This window comes from Vipera berus, assembly GCF_964194415.1.
Source record: "Vipera berus genome assembly, chromosome: 1".
Taxonomy (NCBI): domain Eukaryota; kingdom Metazoa; phylum Chordata; class Lepidosauria; order Squamata; family Viperidae; genus Vipera; species Vipera berus.
Genome location: NC_138202.1, coordinates 109,067,684 through 109,085,483, shown reverse-complemented (window position 1 = coordinate 109,085,483; position 17,800 = coordinate 109,067,684). Strand labels below are relative to the sequence as shown.

General features: G+C 39.2%; 1 protein-coding gene across 2 annotated transcripts in view; it reads left to right on the top strand.

The window, feature by feature from the left end:
* Positions 1–903: 903 nt before the first annotated feature.
* BRSK2 (BR serine/threonine kinase 2) overlaps positions 904–17,800 on the top strand; it is a gene marked incomplete at its 5' end in the record, with an annotated part of 464,582 nt that continues 447,685 nt past the window's right edge. For both annotated transcript variants that reach the window (XM_081315319.1, XM_081315318.1), the window contains one exon: positions 904–997. In XM_081315319.1, the coding sequence (XP_081171445.1) occupies positions 904–997 (94 nt within the window). The remainder of the gene's footprint in view (positions 998–17,800) is intronic.

Sequence of the window (17,800 nt, the reverse complement as noted above, 5' to 3'; positions counted from 1 at the left end):
ACTCCACTTTAGGACTCTCTTCTTATATGACTTACTTGAATTTAAAAAAAACCAAAACCTTAGTATTCAGGTCTCCAGTTTAATTTTCTTCTCCCTCCCTGTGATTTTCATGTCACAGCCTGAGCATCATTTCAGTGTAATTGGGATGGACAAAGGGCAGAAATTAGCTTGGATCCAGCAGATAAGAGAGAGGGGCTAGCTCTCCCTCCCTCCTGCTCTGCAGGCAAAGTTTGAAACAGGGCAGAGTTTGAAACGGGCTTCACCGCTGTCTTAATGAGACGAATCTCCTCCCCGTTTTATGGCTGTTGCCATTGGTTATACGATGCTCGGCATCAAGGCAGGAGCGGCGACCGCGACCGATGCTAATGCAAAAGCAAAGGTAGTGGATGAAGGGGAGGAGAGGGGAGGGCAGACGGGCTGAGATGCTGTCAGGGATTGGCTGCGCCTCATGTCAGTCGGAGCGATGGGCCCCGGCGCTTCCGCTGCTCCAGCTCCCGCTGAGCAGCTCCTAGAGCGAACTGAAGCGTGCGGGTGCTCAGAGCCGGCATCATGCTTCTGATGCTCGGAGACTTCCCCCACCCCTAAGCCCTGGCTACTCAGCGGTCCTGGGCATCCCTTCCCTAGCAGGACAGAGAGGAGGAGACGCGAGCGGGGGGAGGGGGGGGAGGGAGAAAAAGCAAGAGTTAATTTTCCGCCAAGTGGACGAGGATCAGCAGAAGAGTCAGAGAGAGAGAGAGAGAGAGAGAGAGAGAGAGAGAGAGAGAGAGAGAGAGAGAGAGACCGGGCGCTTTCCTTGCACGGCAGCCAAGTCGGAATTTAAGGAATCAGCCACGCAAAAGAGCCCGGAGCTTCCCCAAGCGGGATACCAGGCGCAGCATCGCGGCGTTACCCAGCCAGGTAGAAATGACATCAACTGGCAAAGAAGGCAGCGCAGCTCAACACGCGCAATATGTTGGACCCTACCGCTTGGAGAAAACGCTGGGCAAAGGGCAGACAGGTGGGTTCCTCGGCAGCCGCAGCAGCAGCAGCAGCAACCCAGGGAGTAGGTGGCAGTCGCTGACATGACGAGAGATGGGAGAGTCCAGCCTGGCCGGTCTCCTTCTGGTCTTGTCGCTTGTGGCATCTCCTAGCAAGGGGTTTCTTGCCTTGTGGTTTTATTTTTATTTTTTTTATTTATTTATTTTTGGTTTGGGGTGATTTACATCTTGTTTTAAAGCCCAGCTTGCTTTGTGTGTGGATCGCTCCTGGAAAGGGGTGGGTGTTCTGATGACAGTCAAAGTGCCGGTGGGGAGGGGCTGGTGGCATTGGTGGTGGTGGGGAAGAGAGAGGAGAAAGATACTCTCAGCTGCTGGTCAATTGGGCTTGGATTCAGTGCATGGCTTTCATTTCTTTTCTTTTAAAAAAAATCGTGGATCAAGAGGAGGAGGAGGAGGAGGAAACGGAGTCACCAGCAGTGTTTTATGACATCATGATTGAAAAGGGTGTAGTCTTGAAGGTGCAGTTAGTAGAGGTGTGGGGAAGGGGAGAGAACACATAGAGTGCAATTTATGGCACCGTCTTTTGTTGATTATTTGGAAGGCAACCGAAATGGGAGCGGGGTGGTGACTAGGAAGATAAAAATATCCTGCCCTGGATATTCTTATTTTGATTTCCCACTACCACAATTTTCTGCTGCTAGAGGAAGATTCCCTGTTCTGCAGTAGATGCCAGAGATTTGTTGTTGTGGTTCTCCGAAAAGAACAATGGCAAGGAATATTAACAGAAGGAAATGGAGTGTGGGGCATTAGCTGGGAGCAGGTGTGTTTGCCCTCAATGATATAATTAGATCCCCTCAATGTATTCAACGTTTGGACTGGCTGGTTCTCTGCAGCACTAGATGCACTTCAAGGGCAGGCAAAGAGTAATGGCAAAGAAAGGGTCATGGCAAACATGACAAATCTCTGCTTGCCAGATTTCCCATATTTTGTTCTCCATTTTTGGTAACAAGTCCAGTTGGCCCTCTTGTTTGGCAACCTTTGATTGAGAGACCCCAGAGTAAATTTCAGGTTCTCTGAAGTATTGTATTGAGAGATTTAAAAAAAAAAGTAAGACAGACAGGTTCATACATTCATACCCTAGACTAGGTCTTTTTAGAAGCTTGTTCATGTTGTTCTTTATGGTGGGATGATAAAACATGGTGCATTGTGTTTTGCTCTCCTTTTTTTTTTTAAAAAAAGAGAGAGATGAGCTTTGCCCATCTGTTGTCTAAAGGATTTAATAGGCGTTTCCATCTCCAGCTGCTGCCTCTGATCGTCTGTTTTCTTGTTGCCCTGCATGGCAGCAGCTCTGCAGTCCCTGCAATTTTCTTGGGGACAGAGTTGAAATCCAGATCTTTCTGTGAAATAGGCCAAGCTTTTCTGCAATGATTAAGTAGTGTGCAACCCTTCTCCACACTCTTTTTCTTCCTTCTACCTCAAGCCCCATAGCAACTGCTTGTTGGTCTTGTCAATGGGAAGGTTTCTGGGAAAAGTGCTGCTTTAAAACGGAAAGCGACTTTTATTTGTTTGTATCTTGCTCCTTCTTATATTGCAGTAGCTGGAAAATCTGTTCACCTTTACCCTCCAAAAAACTGAGGGCTAGATTTTATTTTTAATTTTAGCTCCCGCCACTGTGAAATATATCTTGACAAGAATAGCAGAACTGAGGAATATTAAATTCCTGCCAAAATGATTGCAGTATTATGATCACCGATTAAAAACCCTGGATGCTGTTTCCCGGGGTGATCTCTTGCCCTTTGCTATGACCATGTAACAGGCCTTAAATCTATGAACTCAAACCTTATCCTCATTACTGTGATTTTTGTCTACTTCCATTTGAGGTCTCCCACTCTGCCCCCACCCCCCCAGTTTGGGTTATCTCAAAAGCAACTACAATAGCAGAATTTCAGATTGATGATTCTTGAAAAGCTTTGCCAGAAATACATTTCTCTGAGTTCAGAGGTAGTTGCAAGTAAGTAAAGGAGCAAAAGATTGCAACCTATAGATCTAGATCATACTTTGGGGTATTATTCTGCTAAAGGGTTAACTGCAGTTTGTCCTCCCCCTTCCTTCACTAATCTTCCAATCTTCCTTCTGAGTGATTAGAGTGGGAGAGAAAGGGGGGGAGGGGGGAGGAGGAGGCAGAGCCTGTATTAAGAGAGATGCTGTGGTCTACTTTTGCTGGTCTTTGAGGATCCGACTTAGAGCAAAATTGTTTTTTGTAATTTTACAGGAAACTGTAAATGAGCTTCCACTCTTCCGGTCCTGATGCACACAAATGTTCATACAGTGCTGTAATACACAGATAAAATCTAAATGTGTTTTAAAGACCTCAGGAATTACTGGTATATAGGGTTTTAATTCTATGCTCACTTGCTTGGAAGGTTGGGAAGTAGAACTACTGAAATTAGTGAGATCTTCTTCTGAAGAAAAACACACATTGAACTGGAAATATTTGTTTCCTTTCTCCCATATTAAAAATCAATACATTAAGTAATTTGTGGACATTTTTTTTGCTACAGTAGTTAGAATTTTGAAAAAAAATCAGTGATACACAGGCAAGTGATGCCATTTTTGTCTATCATTCCTAGTTTCCTGAAAAGGAGAAGAGGGCATTTAGTAAGCTTTTGGTAGGGAGTATCTGAACATGTAGTTGTTCACTCGGAGGTTTGATAATCTTGAGCTCAAGAAGCTGGCAGTTCAATAAAGTTGTGTAGACAGTTTGCAACTCAAGCAGAATCATACCATAGAAAGAAGGAAAAATGAGACATAGAAAGTGTTTGCTGACATTTTAAAGATAATTTCATGAAATGTATCATGAAATCAACAACCACCCAGAGTTATCCTGAGGTAAGATGGAAGGCCAATACATTTTATAAATAAATAAATATTCTATTGTCTCTGTTTTCCTGTAACTTCAGTATTGTTTGTACACTGTTCTCCTCCTCCCCCCCTACTTAACTTGCAAAGTGTTTTTACTATAAAGTTCTTCTTTATTCTAAGTTCAGGACCATCTATTTCCTTTTCTATAAAATATAGAAGCTCAAAGCTAAATATTTGGGAAGACAAATGCTCATCTCAGTCACATTTGAACTTTGAACTTCTTTAGGTTCTGTGTAGTTTTAAATGGCAAGGTTGATAAATGAGCATGAAACAAGGAGATTTTAACAGGCAAGAAGTTCAGTTGCTATATCTATGCAGCCATGATGAAATCTACTCTTGCATGTGCAAAACTGACCTGGCAAACCATATTCAGGACACGATACATTTTAGGGCTCTGGATGATGACAATGCTAATTCTCCTTCAGAGCAGGGAAAGCAAAGCTTGCCCAGTAGAGTTTGGCATATCAGGCCTGCAGCAAACGATTGATGTCACAAAAGGAGGATTATGGTCTCCTGGTTTCAAAAGCAAGAGAAGGGCGCTGAGGAAAGGGCTGCATAACATTTGCCTGCAGTCTTGCTATAATACGGACAGTGTGGCAAAACCCGGGGGAAGAAATTCTTAATAATGCAGTGTAAGAATTCCATGAATGTATAATTAAATTAGATTGTTGTAGTAGTCAGACAATTGCCCCTTTGTTATTGTATAAAGCAGAGTTCTAAAGGGTTGGGCTGTTGTTTTCTAAAACTTGACTTGCAGGGAATCCATTCAATAGGAGGAGAGAAGGAGATGCAATAAATAGAGTGATAATATAATTTTACAAATGTGATTATTAGATTATGAGGAAACATCTTGAAAATGTTGACACAAACCAATTGCTTTTAAAGGGACGAGCAAGTGTTGGTTCACTTTGGACTGAAATACTGCGGCATACTTAATTATAGGACATTTACACTGTAATTAACTGTAATGAGCAAAAATGTAGTGTTTTGTGTTTGCCGTAACACACCAGGAAATATTTGTGCTTAAATAACAATCCCAATTCAGAAGTATTATTCAAATGAAGCTAAATTGTCTTTAATTTGGCATGGCTGGTGATTTATATGAAAGTGATATTTCAAATATTTCTTATAATGTGGTTTTATTTAGAGCTAGCAATGTCTTTATATTTTGTTTTCACTTGACTGGTCTTTATATATCTGTTTTAACACTCCAGTTCTCAGATATTTTAAAGACATATTTGGGGATATTGCACTCGTTTTACTATTGGAATATCCTAACTTCAACACTTATATGCCAGCATTATAGCAAGTTAATAGATCTAAATTACATTTCATGATCCTTTGGTTGTTATTAATGAGGTCATGATGAACTTGATATTTTTCCTTCCTAGTTGGATGTCTTTTTCTTTTTCAGCAACAGTTCTCAACTTTTGATGGCACGTTTTTCCCCCTGAAAGCGATTTAGTGAATATAATTCAGATTCTAAACCTATTCAGAAGCATATACTATTGGGATAATGAATTTCATTTCTATTCACAGAGCCAGATTTACTGCACAGACAAAAATGAAATTGCTTTGGTTGTTTGTTTCTGTATAATTTAGACTGAACTTCCCAATTTGAAATGAATTTCAATTATTATGTTGGCTAGAAGGCCTCAAAACTGTAATCAAGCAAGCATGGAAGATAACAGCTTGAGGAAGACTAGTCTAACCGTATCAATTTGGGTTGAGACTTTTCTAAGTGATGTCACTGCTTTAGTCATATAATTGGCTTGCCTTTGCTGATAGATGGAGCTGAGTGGACTTTCTACTCTATACTTTTCAACCTTAAAATCATGGTATCCTAAAGTTTGGTAGGATTAGAAAAGGAAGACATCATTTTGTGGTTCCTCCAATGGTAATATTACTTAGACTTATACACCGCTCATAATGCTTTACCATACTGTCTGAGTGGTTTACAAAGTTAGTAACAATTGTCCCCAACAATCTAGGTTCCTATTTTACTGACCTTGGAAGGATGGAAGGACAAATCAATCTTGAGCCCTGTTAGGATTGAACTCCTGGCTGTGGGCAGAGTTAGCCTGCAATACTGCATTCTAACCACTGCGCCACCAAGGCTCACCAATCCCATTGAACAAGATTTGTAGGCCCAAATTAAATTGCTTTCCTATATTCAGAACAACCCTCTTGAATAGGTACTTCCCATTTGCATCAGCATGCAATTTTTAAAATTTCTAGCATGGCTAATTCCAATTCCCAGAATGCTCAGCAATGACCACTTAGCAGAATGCTTCGTTTGGGGTGAACTGTTCCAAACTATGTAATATCAAGACGATTTTTCAGAGAGATTGCAAGAGGGATGCTCTCAGTAAATTACTGCTACCCAACCCAATTATTTTCTGCTTGCACTAAAACAGGGGTGTCAAACTCAATTTCATTGAGGGCCGCATCAGCATTGCGGTTGCCCTCAGGGGGCTGGGTGGGTATGGCCTACTGGGTGGGCATGGCTAGAGTGCGTATGGCCTACTGGGTGGGCATGGCCAGCTCTACATCATTCGCATCAAGGGTGCCTATGGGGGCCTGGGCAGGAGTGGGACAGATCTGAGGGTCTCTGGCAGGAGGAGGGTCTCTGGGCCAGGGCCAAGGCAGTGGGGGCTGTTCCCTCACTGTTTCCAGGATGGCTTTGCGGGCCACATGAAACCACTTTGCGGGCCGGATCCGGCCCCTGGGCCTTGTGTTTGACATGTCTGCACTAAAAGAACGTAGCCTGATACCTGAATTAAAACCTAGAAGTGGTAATGTATGCAAAAAGACCTAACTATCAAAACTTAATAAAGATAAGGGTGGGCATACTGGCAATATGTAAAGAGGGATTAGATTTGCAGCATCTTCTGCTAAATGTTTTGAGAGTGCACAGCTTCACACTTCGGAAATAAAACAGGATTCCTTGTTACTCTGGCATCAGTTGTGGCCAGAAAAACTTTATCTACAGTACTGGTAGTTATGTTTCGAGTTCCATCTTAGGACTTTGGCCTCTGTGATAAACTACTGTTATCCTGTAGAAAATTAAGAAACTTGCATTGGCATAAATGTATATTAGTTGTTGTGCAGACTTCTCATTTGCTCAGATATTAGAGAACTAACTCTCTTACTGTTTCCTTTACTTTTGGTTTTGTCTGTATTAAAACAATACCTTATGATTATGACTGAGATACAAACTTGGTGAGAAAATAAATCCATATTTGGATTTTAAGTGGATTATTTATTTATTAGGAATGTGAGCTTTGATCTACGTATAGGAAAGGAAGGAAAGGAGTCCCTGCAGATTTTACTCCTGCTAGTTGTTGCCAACTAGAGGGAGTGGTGCCAAACTAGAAGTACTTTTACCGGTTCTCGTGCTACTTTTGAAAAAGAAGACCTAATTCAGAACAGAAGACATGGCTGCCAGGACATTTACAACCATTTATGAATCTTAAATTATATATTTTTTCATTTGGTCATGATTGAGATGTTTGTACATTGAAGCACTGTGTGTTTTCAGAAGTCGTAGAACTGAAGCTTTCATCTATTGCAAAAAAGACAATTATCTCCGTACCATGATGCTTGATTGGCTCCTCAAAAGGCAGAAAAGCTGTATTTGAGCTGTAAAGCCAATAGGATACATTCCTACATCTCCATGTTTGCATTTTATGGACTATTGACTTTTAGAACCTACGCCTGATTAAGAAAATTTGTTGGTATGGTATTTGGCACCTTGTAGAAAGGATAGACTCATCAATATGTTCCCTCAAACAAGGAAAAAAAATCAAGTCAGCTCTTGAAAAGGCTTTATAATTTGAAAATCATGGTGAATTTAATTCATTTTAACTCCTTAAAGAAAGGACAAGATGTACCTACTTTTCCAAGTAACATTTTCATTAGCAAGCAACTCTTCTGAAAGGTAGGAAAATTCTGATACGTTTAGGTCAAATTCAGAAAATGTTTAAGAAAACTCTTGCTATTCCAGAAGGCAATAAAAACTTAACTTTTTAAGAGTGTGTTTAAAACTTAGAGCTGTAGTATGAGCTGGTCGATGCAAGATATTTGTTTTAATGCTGTCCTGTGACTGCCTAAAGGTGTTTCAATGTTGTTTTAAAGATTTATATTTTGGGGGTTATTTAGCTTTTTAGGGAAACTGCCCAGAATTTTGGAAAACACCATAAATTTCAGTAAATTAAATTAATAAATTTAAGCAATAGGAAATACAATTTGAAACTCAGAAGAACAAAACACAGACACAGGCAGACAGAAACACATAAGCAATAAAGTTATTTTCGCCTTGTAGCAATTACTGCGATTGTTTTGAAATATGCAGGCCATTTGCGTGATTTTCGTTTGCTAAAGTGTCTCATGAAAGAAGGATCATGCTATTTATATACTTGAATCTTAAATATTGCCAGGGTTAAATTTTAAGAAATTAACTTGGCTACATTATTAAGATAATTTCTCCCTGTATAGTCTTTTTTTCCATTCAGCTATTTTTTTTAACAAATTCTCATTTAAATTAACAATCATAAAATGAAGTGACTCAGAAGGTGATCCATAGTGACTAACATTACCAGGGCTTTTTTTCTCATAGAACGCTGAGAACGGAGTTCCGGCACCTTTTTTGGATGGAACCTTGTAGGGTAGGCAAGGTGGGTTGTATGACATGTGTGAGTTCCGGCACCTTTTTCTTTTACAAAAAAAGCACTGAACATTACCATGCCAATTAATTTCACCAATAGTAATAGCACGTAGGTAATCTGAAACAGAAACTGATGCTAGTATGAGTATTGTTAAAAACACTCTGCATTCAGATGAAAATAACAGTACTCATTTAAAGGACTAGTGGCCTTTTAGTGTAGTGGCAAAGATACTGGGCTGGGAAACCATCAGACCATCAGACCTAGACTTCTCCTAGGTATCAAAGCTGGTCAGATGTAGGAGAAGAGCAGGTAAAGTTGTTGAATGTGCCATCAACTCAGAGTCAGTTACATTGTCAGAAACTGTCCAAATCCACCACCCCCTTGAATTCTGTTGACCCCTTATCTGGTGCCAATTTAGTATTGAACTTTACTTGACTAGGTTGTTGTGTGCAGGCTTGAGCGTTACATCTTTGAACTGCAGATTAACGTATGGTCTTAACAACAACTACTCTCAGTCTAACCCACCTCCCAGGATTATTGTTGTGGGGAAAACAGGAGACAGGACCATTAAGCATGTACACAGCCTTGTGTTGATCAAAAATAAAGGTAGGATAAAAATCCAATAAATAACTTTTCTTCACTTTGCTTTTGAGTTTGGTTTAATTTGCTTTGCTGTGCTGTAAGATCAGCCGCTCTAATGGATGTTTTTACATAAACAGGATGATCTTGTAGATTTGAAATATGAAATACTGCGATTAGAAGCACTGCAGGTAAATTCTGTTTCTGTCTTAAGATATTTATTTTATTTATTTATTTATTTAAATTTATATACCACCCTATTCCCGTAGGACTCAGGGTGGTTTACAGGGAAAATTAAAAGTTAAAATACATCACATACAATTAAAATTGATTAAAACTAAGATTAAATTAATCCCTGAACTTAACTAAAACCCCATTAATTAAATAATTAAAACCCCTCAGTCTGGGCCAGACAGCTCAAAAAACCAAGTTTTCAAGTCCCTACGAAATGAGCGAAGGTTGGGGGCGGTCCTAAGCTCCATGGGAAGCTGGTTCCAAAGGGCCGGCACGCCCACAGAGAACGCCCTTCCCCTGGGAATAACCCGCCGGCATTCCTTAACCTTAATTCCATGCTCATGGAACTATAACTATAATGGCATAATCCACATATATAACAGTGATCATATTACCAGACTCAGGACAACCCTTGGGTTGCAGACATCCAACATTTTGAAGATATGTCTTCTTGGGAACGTGTAGCGTCCACTGGCACATTGTAACTAGTAGGCAAAACTAAGTAAGTAGGCAAAAAAATGAGAGTTGGACAGGAGATAAAAATAGACTGGTTGGAAAAGGAGGGGGAACAGGTATATAGGCATAAAACATGGATAAAATAAATAATCTCATTGGTGGTTCACTTCCTGATTCATACAAAATAAGCTATATTAAAATTTTACCATGATCAGAAATGTAGACTGCATATAGGCATAAAAGGATGCATGATTTTTAAAAAATATAATTGAGTAACCTTCCCTACAGTTTTACATCCACCAAAAATCCAGGAAGGAAATGTAGATATGGGGAGGTAATGGAATGGTTTTAATCAAAGCACTTTTCACTGCATTAAGGCAATCTAAATCATACTAAGTGTCATGACGTTATCAGTGGTGCTGGGATTACATAACTGAGCTGAGGAGAAAGGAAATGGAAGTAGAAAAACAAAGTTTATGAAATCAGCCCATGTAAGTTACAGGACATTTTGAAATTCAGCTTTTTTAAAATGCTTCAGGAATTGTTGATTGAAAGCTATGATGTCATTAGCTTGAAGCAATACATTAATATTGCTTACATTGGTAGATCAGCAGAAAGAAAATGATAACTTCAGCAAGTCATTGTCCAAAAAGGACTATGTTTATTCCTGAAAATTGGTTCTCTAGCTCAGTCTCTGATGTCCATTGATTGATCTGAGAGCCAGACAAAAAATTAACCCTGAATGGTAGCAAGCAGAAGTTACTGTTTTTCTACTGTCTAAAGTCTAGTATTTCTTTTCTACATGTCTAATAGTCATTAGGTTTCCATCTGAGCAAAGCGTCCAAATGCTAAGCAGATCTGTTCATGCCAGTATTTTATGGAGTGCATTCTTTACAGACTGGAGAAACAAACTCATGTCATGAAGTGACATGAGTTTCCTTCAAATTGGTTTCTTTGGGAAAAATAAACTTTTTGAAATTTCAAACCAATTGTATTATGGTTTGGATTGTACTCCTTTGTGGTTTGTTGGATTAGAAACAATCCAGTAAGCCTAACAGAGGAGCTTAAAAAACATAAAAAGAACATAAACCACTGCTCTCTTTCTTCATGTACAACATTTTTATTACTGGGGACAAATCTTGCAGACACTCCGTAAACAAAGAGTGTCCATCATTAATGGATCATTTACACATATCATTGTTTGGGTAAAGAAAACTGCATAATTCCCTCTCTTAATAAAGTAGTCCATTATTCAAACTCATTTGATCATTGAATTTAAATCTGTGCCTTACATAGAAGCAAATGCTAACTTTCTCAGTCTCATTTCTAATTTAAATCTATATAATGATTTCGTCTCCATTTCTGCAGCCTGATTCTTGTATCTATCTGCTCACTGTTGAATATGCACTTCCTCATTATTGATTTCTTATCTGATGTGACATAGCTGGTTCACCTGGTTGGTTGAGCATTTCTGGGTTTTGATTTCGTATGTTATGGCTCCAATCCAAAAAGCCATCAACAGGGCAAAGAGTGATGTGCTTATGTGCCCATCAGACAGATGGCCATCTTTGATGTCAAACACTTGTTTGAGAGGAAAAAAAGAAGCTTGAATTTACTCATTCTTCCAAACCAAATGATTGGAGAGATTTTTTTTTTGGCAAAGCTGACTGCATCAATCCATCTAGGTATTGGGCTGGTTCCATTGCAGTATGGATATTCAGGTGCCATCCTCTTTATGTGATTTTGTTATAATTGATGGAATGGTTGTGCAGTTTTACCCTTCAGACTGGGACTTCCAGTTAATGGATCCCAAGTAAAAAAGCTAGGAGAGAAATTCATTTGTAAATCTAATCAGTCCATATATATGAATGTTTAATGCATCAGCTGGTTTCATTCCAACAACATGAGCCATTCATAAATGTCTATTACATACATACAGCTTTTCTTATGCTGGATAACTCAGTTGGTTTATTTGTACAAGGAAATTTTTAACTTTGCGTTTTTACTACAAAACAATTACTTAATGTAAAAATTATTATTATTAGTATACATATGAAGAATATTGTCATTATTTCTTTTATTAACCTGTTGTTTGGTTATAAATCAGTAGGCTAATGCCATTTAACATTGTGAATAATTGCTGTATGCTATAACTACAGTATAGTTATAAATTATGACAATTTATCTACTTTTTTCACCAACTAAGTATCCAAAGTAATATGGCAGAAATTCATATTTATTCTGAGCTCAAGGCTCATTGATTGCATGGTGTATCTTAGAATTAGTCTCATGTGTGATATTTTCCTACTTCACAGAAACTATGCTGGGCAGATGCATTATAATGCTTTTCTCTTCTCTTGAAGAAGCAATCTAACCTCAGCTACCACACATACCCTTAAATTCCACATCCTAAAGAAGGATTTGTCCTCAATTTATTCTAAGCATGGGCTTAGCTTCTTAACAAAAACTGAAACATTGAAAATATGGTATTTTGGGCAATAATTTCATATTCTTGGTGCTACAGTCAGATTCAGGATCCAGTATTGCCCCTGAACAAGTTCTGTTTCTGTTCTCTTCTTATCTCCTGTGTGTTCATATAATAAAGTATAATTATTAAGACTACAAGTAAAGAATTGACCAAAACTAAAAATAAGTGCATAGAAGTAGAAGTCTTAAGTATAACAAGACTGAGTAGTTTCTTCAATAATCTTTTTTATGACACAGATATTAAATGTCTACCCTTTCTTATAGGAGTTGAAGGCACCACATATAATTCTCCCTCCTCTGATTTTTCCCCCCTCACCATGATGGTGGTGAGGTAAGTTGAGCACAGAGATAATGGTTGGCCTAAAGTCACCCAAATGAGCTTCTGTGGCTAAGGGTGGACTCGGACCTGGATCTTAGTGCAGCAATTTAACTACTATGCTACATTGATTCTCACTTGCATATATTAGTGATAGACATAAAAAGTGATACAGCACGTGTAAAATGTTGTATTACATTACAATATATAACGGTGGAAAAGACAATAATAGAAGCCCTGTCCCAGAACATTTCTTACTGGGCATATTATATCATCAGTCACCATTATAAATTAGTGCAAAGTCTGCCAGATTATTCATACAAAATAAAAGTAAACTGGTGCCAATCGTAGGGATGATTAATCATTAGAATTCTAAGAAAAGAGTCTGGGATATACAGTTCTGGACTGTAAAAATATATCTTGAGGTGTTGATTCTTTCAAACAAAACTGAGTTGGTAAGTGAGAAAAATGCCTTTAAAGGGTTGTCTGTTTTTATATCTTCGTACATTCACAGACAGAGATAGAATGGTGGGTATAACTGTATTTTCAAGGGTTTTACTTTTTATTTATTTACGATTCCAGAGGTTAGTTGGAAACTGTTTTCAGACAGCCATTTAGTAAATGTGTTTCTGGCTGCCTGCACAATTTATCAATAACTGTCTCTCTACTTCCTGAGGCTTGGCTACTTGTAAGACTACAGTTTTTCAGGAAAAAAAAATTCTTGGAAGTAAAGAGGAAGATATGATCTTGAGTTCATTTCAATTCTGTGATCAACACTTACTTACATAACGCATAGTGATTTTTCAGTTCATTTTATCATAACATGAAAAGTCACAAAACCCCAATTCTCTAACCTGTTAATTAAAATTGTTTCTGACTGCTACATGATGATGAAGGCTTGTAGATAGCCTATATGTTTACCTTGAAAAAATGATAGATCTGGGTTTTCAAATATGACTGATTGCTAATGAGACAATAATGGCTTGACCTTAGTAGAAGCTTCCTCCCTGAGGCAAGATTTTTAATTTAAAGGGAATATAATACATACCTGATTCTAAATACATCATCACATTTCCAGCACTACGAAGGGCAAGTCAATGGTACTTCTATCCAACTGAATGTTGATTAAAAAAGATCAGCTTGTGATGTGCTTGCCCCGGGTTTATAGTAATTTTTCAGTATCTGTTCTCTAAATAAATTCAAACTTGGTTGTGCTCCAGGATGTGTTGACATACCAAAGCAACTGTTGCATTTTCTCAAGGTCTTATACTGGAATAACATATTAGGACATATACCTATACCACAGGTCTGCAACCCGCGGCTCCGGAGCCGCATGCGGCTCTTTCAGCCGTCTCCTGTGGCTCCCAGTCCTCTGCCATGTGCAGTCCAAAAAAAAAAGTGGGACTAAAAAAGTTCAACCAATCAATTCAAATATGCAGGGTAGGTGCATATCTCGCTTTGGCTCCACTCTTCAGTCAAACCCTGTTCTGCGCATGAGCGCATGTACGCACATGCACACACATTTTTTGTGGCTCCCAGTTTTTCCTTTTATGAGGGAACCATTTCCGAGTGGCTCTTTCACTGTTTCAGGTTGCTGACCCCTGACCTATACCAACAGTTGTGTAGCTGGTCAGTAGGAATACATAACTGAGATGTGAATATGATCATTCAATACTTTATTATAGGAGAATTTAACTCCTATGAAATTAGAATTTGAGAGAGATATTTAAGTTTATCAAATTGTGCTTCTTGACCATGCCTAACATTTCTTTGTAATAGGATCTCCCTCCATGGGGGGGAGGGGTACGGTGGCTCAGTGATTAAAGACAAATACAGACTCAAGCTGGAAAGCTGACAGCCCAGGTTCAAGATCTGAGCGCCGCCCAATGGGGTGAGCGCCTCTTACTAGCCCCAGTGCTTGTCCATCTAGCAGGTTGAAAGCATGCAAATGCTTTCCCACAACTTTGGTGGGAAGGTAACTGTGTTTCATGTGCCTCGGTGTATAGTCATGTTGGCCACATGACCACAGAAAATGTTTCCAGATAATGCTAGCTCCCTTGACTAAGAAATGGAGATGAGTACTGTTCCCCCTAGAGTCGGAAACGACTGGATAGGGGAAATCTGCTAGGAATGTTCTTGTCTTAATATCTGTCTACTTTGTAAAAGTTGAATGAAGTTTTTCTATTAGCTTCATTCTGTACAATCAGAGATTGGCAAAATTCAGATTACTGAAATATACTGACCCCAAAAGACCCCTCTTAAATCTTCATTCTCATTGCTAAATTATTAAATGTACAAAATAAAATGATTTTGTTACATGTTGGTAGGGTTCTGCAACCCATATATTTATAGCTCTCATTGTGGTTTGATACAAGTGATGTGACGTAATACCACAGAAGCAACTAAAATCTGAACAGCCAGTAAAAAAAAAGGAATGTATTTCTTCCTGTACAATTTCTATTATTTCTACCACTTTCTACCATTTCTCATCTGAGAAATGAAGAGACGTTGTTTTAAATATAACATTTGATTGTGCAAAGTAGTATTTAAAATTCTATACTCTTAAATGACATGTTAATGCCTTACAGCAGGGGTAGGCAACCTTGGCTCTTTTATGACTCGTGGACTTCAACCCCCAGAATCCCTGAGCCAGCCATGCCTACCCCTGCCCTACAGTAATAAAAAGTCCTTTCTGAGAATGAAGTTTTGAAGTAGACCCGTGGAGAAGTATTGTGCTCAACAACAGATTGTGTGATGGACTACAGTGAAATGGCACTTTCCCAGGAAGGAGGAAGCACGTGTCAAGTAGTGGTGCAAGACAGGAGATAACCCAGCCTGGACGGGATACAGGCAAAGAAATTTAAGATAGCCTAAATTCTCCCTAGAACTTCTGGGGTATAGTTAAAAAAGGTTTAGTCTGGCAAGATTCTGTCTACATTGTATGAGCAAATAAAGAATGGAAGGCTAACTATATTGTACTATGGCACTCTTGGACTGGGCCTCTCAGATATGGACTTTAGAATTTGATCTCTGAAAGGGAAAAAGTTCACATTTCTCATTCTCATGCTAGATCTGTAGTATTTCATCTCCTCTTCTCTGCTAGAAAGAAGCTATTTAATGCCCAAGAGATGTTTGCCTGCAGTTAGGCAAGACTAGGCTTAGAATGCTAGTTTCCTTTATCTAATGGTGCTTGGTTAAAAGTGCCCTGCCATCTGTTACCTTGTGTTTTTGGTTTATTCGCATTTCTTTTGTAGAGGAGGGCTGCTGCATGGGCTGTATTTACTCTGTGCTCTGTAAGACCTCTATGCATTGTATTGGAAGGCAGCATTGTGATAATGAAAGTTAAGTTCTGATCTCTGCTGGATACAGAGTGTTTTACAGTACCTTCAGTGCTGAGGACCCTGCCATTTGCTAGCAATCACTAAGTGCTCACTGCCACTACAGTACTTTTAAAATCTTTTCCTTTGTTTCTTCCCCCCCCCCCCCCGGTTGCACTTAGTTCTCAAGAAGAATCTCTTGCCCGCAGATTCATTGCAGACTAGTGTACTTTTCCCTGGAAGTAGAAAGACGGCTCTTGATAACGACACCACTCTTTACAGCACTGGTTATATTAATTCTTTCAAGAAAAAACATCAGCCTATTGATACGATCATTCTAGAGCAGACATGTCAAACTCGCAATGTCACATGGCATATCGGAACTTTTTCCCCATTGCCGGCAATGGGGTGGACACGGTTTCCTCATGATGCGTCCGGCCCGCGGGCTGGCAGTTTGACACCCCTGTTCCAGAGCCTGATCATTCCAGTACTTGATCATTAAAAGCTATGAAAAAGAGCAAATCTGAGCACACTGCATTGTTTGTCAGTATTTCTCTTGGGCAGTGATACAGTCTAGTCCTGTGGTTCTTAACATGCGGTGTGTGCATCCTCAGATAGTTTGCCACAATTCATAGGCCAGAACCTGCTTGTTATTTTTGCCTGCCTCTGCATGAGTGCGTATAGTCAACTATTGAGACTGTCTCAATGCCTCAGTCCGTGCTTCCCTCTGCATGTGGACAGCCAGCTAGTGGAAAGTATTGTATGTTTGCTGCCTCCACCTCAGTTCTCCATGCATGCTAACAATCAGCTGGAAAAAGTCTGCATGCCATTTCAACTCCTGCCTCTCTATGCATGCTGACAGCCTGTGACAGGCTGCTCACTGCTCTGCCTCCTAATGCACGCCCAACAATCTGCTGGTAATAGCTTGCTTGCTGCCTTAGTTCCTGCCTCTTTGTGCAGCTGGTTCAGAGCATATTCACCTGCCTTCACCCTGTCATCTTGTGCATGCCAACTGTCAGCTGGCAGGAGTCTACGTGCCACCTTACTCCTCCATCTCCTGCATGCTGATAGCTAGTGAGAGTCTTTTAACGCTTTTGCTTCCTGATCAACATTTAGTCCCTACCTTCCTGCGTCCCAAGAATAGAATGGTGGCTGAAAATTGGTTCCCTGAAGTATACAAGTGACAATACATGTAGCAACACAAGTACTAAATTTAAAAAAAAACCTACAATAGTGAACAGTGCTGTTACCAAGAGTACGTCTGCACATTTTGTGTCAATGATCTCACATCAAAATGGAAGGATACTTTGATTCCCACAATGGACCAATGGCTGCAAAAGTTTATGGAGTAGCAGAGATGACCAAATCGACTGTTTTGATTAAAGAAAAGAATACATCTTTGTTTCTACTTGGAAACCACTTTTGGACGTTATGCTTGAGGTGGAAAAATGAATTTGGGTTTTGCTGATTAGATAAGTTTGTTGTTATAGAAATGGTTAATATATATTTTTATGTAAAAGTAAAAAGTGTCAGAAGTCAATGGTTTTCCTTTTTTTCCCTCCCTTACCCTACACTTTTTTCTCTCCCTCCTCTCCTTTTCTCCTTTCCCATTATTTTAATTTTTCTTTGTATTTGTGTATTTAAATTTTGATAAAATTCATAAAAATTTGAAGTCAGTATGCTGATTTTTATTGTACATTCTTGAGCAGCAATTTTGTGTTAAGAGTTGTTATTACAAGAATAAGATATGTAAAATAAATGATATTCAGTTGTTTTTTTAATGTGTGTGTATGTGTGCCTCCAGATAGGTGCAACATTTAGTTTTAAGAGGCCTTTAAAATCGAA